The 4,286-nt window shown below is 42.3% G+C and overlaps 1 protein-coding gene across 1 annotated transcript; it reads right to left on the reverse strand.

Moving 5' to 3' along the window:
* Positions 1-1,165: 1,165 nt before the first annotated feature.
* Positions 1,166-2,665, reverse strand: LOC131639041 (uncharacterized). Its single transcript, XM_058909559.1, has one exon. The coding sequence runs from the start codon at positions 2,663-2,665 to the stop codon at positions 1,166-1,168; it is 1,500 nt and encodes a 499-aa protein (XP_058765542.1).
* Positions 2,666-4,286: the final 1,621 nt, after the last annotated feature.

A 4,286-nucleotide genomic window follows, 5' to 3' on the forward strand; every position in this document is an offset into this window, starting at 1 on the left:
TAAATGGTTGATCTTATGGAAAAAAATTATATGTGTCAAAGTTGTTTATTGGATCAAAATCTACAACTTTCATGTTGGAAGTTTTTTTCAGTTTGTAGGTGAAATTTTGAGAAATTCCCTTTCAAAGTTTGGAAAAAACCATTGAAAAACACTTAGAAATTTTTCTAAGTATGAAAAGTCAAACTTTGACTTTTTGATTCTTGATTGATTTTCTTGATTTTTCTTGATCAAATGACTTCATATATCATATACTGATGATTCAAAACTTCAAAAGTCATGGTTGACCAAAATTCCCCAAAAGTCAATGGTGATCTTGTACAGTTGACTTTTTCAGACGAATCGCGTTTCTGGAGATTTCAAATGAAACAGGCTATCCTCACCATATGAATGGTATGAATGGATCACATTGAAGCATTAGAGGATATTGAGCCATGGTTTGAGTTGTGGCACCATGTCCTGATTAAAAAGTCAGTTGTTCAGTGAATTAGGTCAAAAAACCCTAATTGTCGACCAGATGAAATTGATGACTGTGGATCTTGAATTGAGATGTAATTTCCATTGGATGTTGTCATAGGGATTATTTGAAGATGATTGAAACTTTTGATTGACTCCCTGGGGGTTTTTAGGGTTTCCCAAATGTGATCCCTGATTTCAGTCCCTGATAGTTCAAAACCCTGAGCTGAGGATTTGTCTGATCAATCTTTGTGTAGGAGATGTTATGAGCCAATGGATTAGGTCAAAATGATGCACTTGAAGTCTTGATATCATGTCCCAAGCTATTAGGTCAAATTCTGAGCAAAAGTCAGGAGTATGCTATCTTCAGTCAAAACCCTAATCTGGTTGATTCAGAGCTGTTGAGCTTGTTGAAATGAATCTCTGAGGACCAAATGTTGATTGTTGATGAAGATGATTCACTTGAGATGAAGGGAGAACAAAACCCTAATTGATTGTTTCTTGCACTGATGAGTGATCTCTTGATTAAACCCTGCTGAGCACAAGTAACAAACACAAGCTATGCAATTTGTTAGAGATGCAAATGATGCATATGCAATGATATGAGGTGGTATCTTAGGTCAAAAATTGGGGTATGACACACCCCGATATACCTGAAGGACGCAAGATGACTTACCACGTGTTCTTCTTCCCCACATATTGTGACTATCTTTCATTGAGTCGCGAATTTGAGTTTCTGATGTAATGTGGAAGTCACGGCCCCTACAGCATGGATCCATGGGCGTCCTAGGAGACAACTGTAGGACGGGTGGATATCCATCACGAAGAAAGTAATAGTGAAGAGCTGAAGGCCTATCATTATCGGCAAGTCAACCTCCCCAAACACTGATCTCTTCGAGCCATCGAAGGCTCTCACCGTCAATTCACTCGGCCTTATCTCAACACCAGAATAGTCTAGCCTCATCAGAGACGACTTCGGTAATACATCCAAAGAAGATCCAGTATCCACGAGAACACGTGATAACATAGTCCCTTTACACTCCACTGATATATGCAAAGCTCTATTGTGGTTTCTGCCTTCGGAAGGCAAGTCTGCCTCAGTGAATCCCAAACCATTACCAGCGTTGATGTTTGACACCGCTCCTTCAAGTTGATTCACTGAGATCTCCGGAGGGACAAAGGCAGTACTTAGGAGTCTCAGCAAAGCATTTCGGTGTGTCTCCGAACACAAAAGAAACTGCAAAATCGAAATCTTTGATTGAGTTTGACTCAGCTGGTCAACCACTTTATACTCACTTTTCTTGATGATCTTTAGGAACTCTTCCATCTCTTTGGCCACTGTATCTTCAGATTTAGAGCTTTGCCCCTGATCCACTGTATCTTCTGCCACTCTTTTTCCTTTATCTCGAGCTAGGGCTTCTGCATTATCATCGCGAGCATTTTGGGGAGGATTGAAAATACGACCACTCCTTGCCATTCGCCCAATGCCAACAACATTGTCCACGTCTTCTTTCTCAACTGGAATTTCGATCTCATGCTTGGTCCCTTGGTAGAAAACTTCTGATCCATAATTCCATGGGATTGCTCTTTCACTAGTATACGGGACGGGACCAGGCAGTGTAATAACCAAAGGAGGTGCTCTGGCAGGAATCGGAATCCTGGCAGGAGTATAAGGAATGGATACCACATTAACTTCGTTTTCAACCACTTTAGGACATCGCACATGCTCAAATTGTAGATACCCATTATCTATTAACTGTTGGACCCCACTCTTCACATTATCACAAACTGAGGCATCAGCTAGGCAATCAACACAAAATTTCCCACAACTGGAGTACAGACCCATCCTCAACAATTCCTTCTTCAATAATGGCAATAACGAGCCTAGTTCGATTACATCTTTAACTAGGTGAGCATCTTCAACAATATCAATGGCATTTGCAGCATGAGCTCCATGGTGAGGCATAGGGTTCTGAACAACGTTAGGCCCTTGAGTAGGGGTGAACTCAATAGCCTTTGAATCAATCAGATCTTGTACCTTATGCATGAATCCTATGCAATGTTCAATATCATGACCAGGAGCCCCAGAATGAAAATCACAGTGAGCATTCACATCATAGTTAGGAGGGAGCTTAGCAGATGGAGGGCCCATGGTACGAAGTTGCACCAACTCACGATGTAAAAGATGAGCAAGTAGTTGTGCATATGTCATAGGTATGGGATCAAAATTTCTTAGTGCTCTCGGCTTTTGCTGATACTGACGCGGAGGATACCTCTGTTGTTGTTGTTGTTGTTGAAGCGGAGCATTCGGTATGGTCACGGCGGATACTTGTTGATAAGCATGGCCTTTGCCTTTACCATAGTAAGCAGCACTCGTTTAACCCTCTCTTTTCTTAGCAAATCCGTTATATGGTTTCTTCCCCCTGCCCCAGAGGAGGAACTAGCAACACTTGGATTCTGTATTCTACCAGCCTTAATCCCACTTTCAATACGTTCACCAATCATGACCAAATCGGCGAAGCTCGAGGATGCAGAGCAGGCGGAGTAATATTGGCCCTCTAGAGTATTGGTGAACATATCCATCATCTCTCTTTCCAGCATAGGTGGTTGGATTCTAGCCGCCAACTCGCGCCATTTCTGCGCATACTCTTTGAAAGACTCATTAGTTTTCTGGGCTAGATTTTGTAACTGAGTGCGATTTGGTGCCATGTCAACATTATACTGATACTGCTTTATGAAGGCCTCAACTAGGTCCCTCCAACTTCGGATATTAGCTCTCTCCAACCTCATGTACCATTCCAAGGATGCCCCAGTCAGGCTATCTTGGAAGAAATGCATCAACAATCCCTCGTCCTCATAGTACACATGCATTTTGTGATAGTAAGCTCGGACGTGTGTCTTAGGACAAGTATTCCCCTTGTATTTCTCAAAATCAGGTACCTTGAACTTCGGTGGCACACGGATGCTAGGAACTAAACCCAAGTCACTGATATCCATCCCCAGTCCTTGGCCTTCCATGGCCCTCATCCTTTCCTCCAGACCTCTAAACATCCTTCCAGCATCATGTGGAAGTCCCCATTCACTTTCAGGAAACAAATGCTCATGTCGGTCCTCTTCCAACACGGGGATAGTAGCAGCCCTTCTGATTTGTTGAGTTAGTTGTCCTTCATGAGTAGGCTGTGGTGGCCCACGAGGATTACCTTGATTGACAGCAGGAGGAATTACATCAACGTTCACAGGTTCACCATTGACACGGATAGCAGCAGTATTTCCTTGTGGGGGGTCCGCAACAACCCGAGCAACTGTGTCCATCCGAATCCTGAGCTCTTCTTGGCGATCAGCCATGCCTTGCATGACCTCCATGAACTGAGCCATTTGAGAAGTAACTTGAGACCTCATCTGGATAAGGTCATCCCTTAACTGATCCATTTGCAGTGATCGATTAGCCCTTGTATAATAGCGATGTGTAGGTGGAGGTGCAATTGCTGAAAGAGAAAACCTGATCAGTCAAACAAGAATACCATCTGATGTACCTGTTATACATGAATGCATGAAATGCATGCGTGCATGGTGTGCATATGAATGTCATGTTTTTATTATTTTTAAGATTCTTTAGCTTTGTCTCAAATCAAACAACACAAGATAATAATGAGAGATCATGAAACCAATAATGAGGAATGAGAAACAAATCCATTAACTTCAAAACCCAATTCTGGAAATACCAAGTACAAATAATCCCGCTCACATGAGCCAACAAAATACAAACATAACAAAGAGAACCCCAACCAACAAGTCTGGTGGTGGTCCGACATAAAATCATCTCTAAGGAGGAC

The sequence above is a fragment of the Vicia villosa genome, unplaced genomic scaffold (assembly GCF_029867415.1).
Source record: "Vicia villosa cultivar HV-30 ecotype Madison, WI unplaced genomic scaffold, Vvil1.0 ctg.002510F_1_1, whole genome shotgun sequence".
NCBI lineage: Eukaryota > Viridiplantae > Streptophyta > Magnoliopsida > Fabales > Fabaceae > Vicia > Vicia villosa.

What these genes read in the sequence shown, in the direction of transcription:
- LOC131639041 (XM_058909559.1), bottom strand. Translation starts at nt 2,665, where the DNA reads ATGACATATGCACAACTACTTGCTCATCTTTTACATCGTGAGTTGGTG.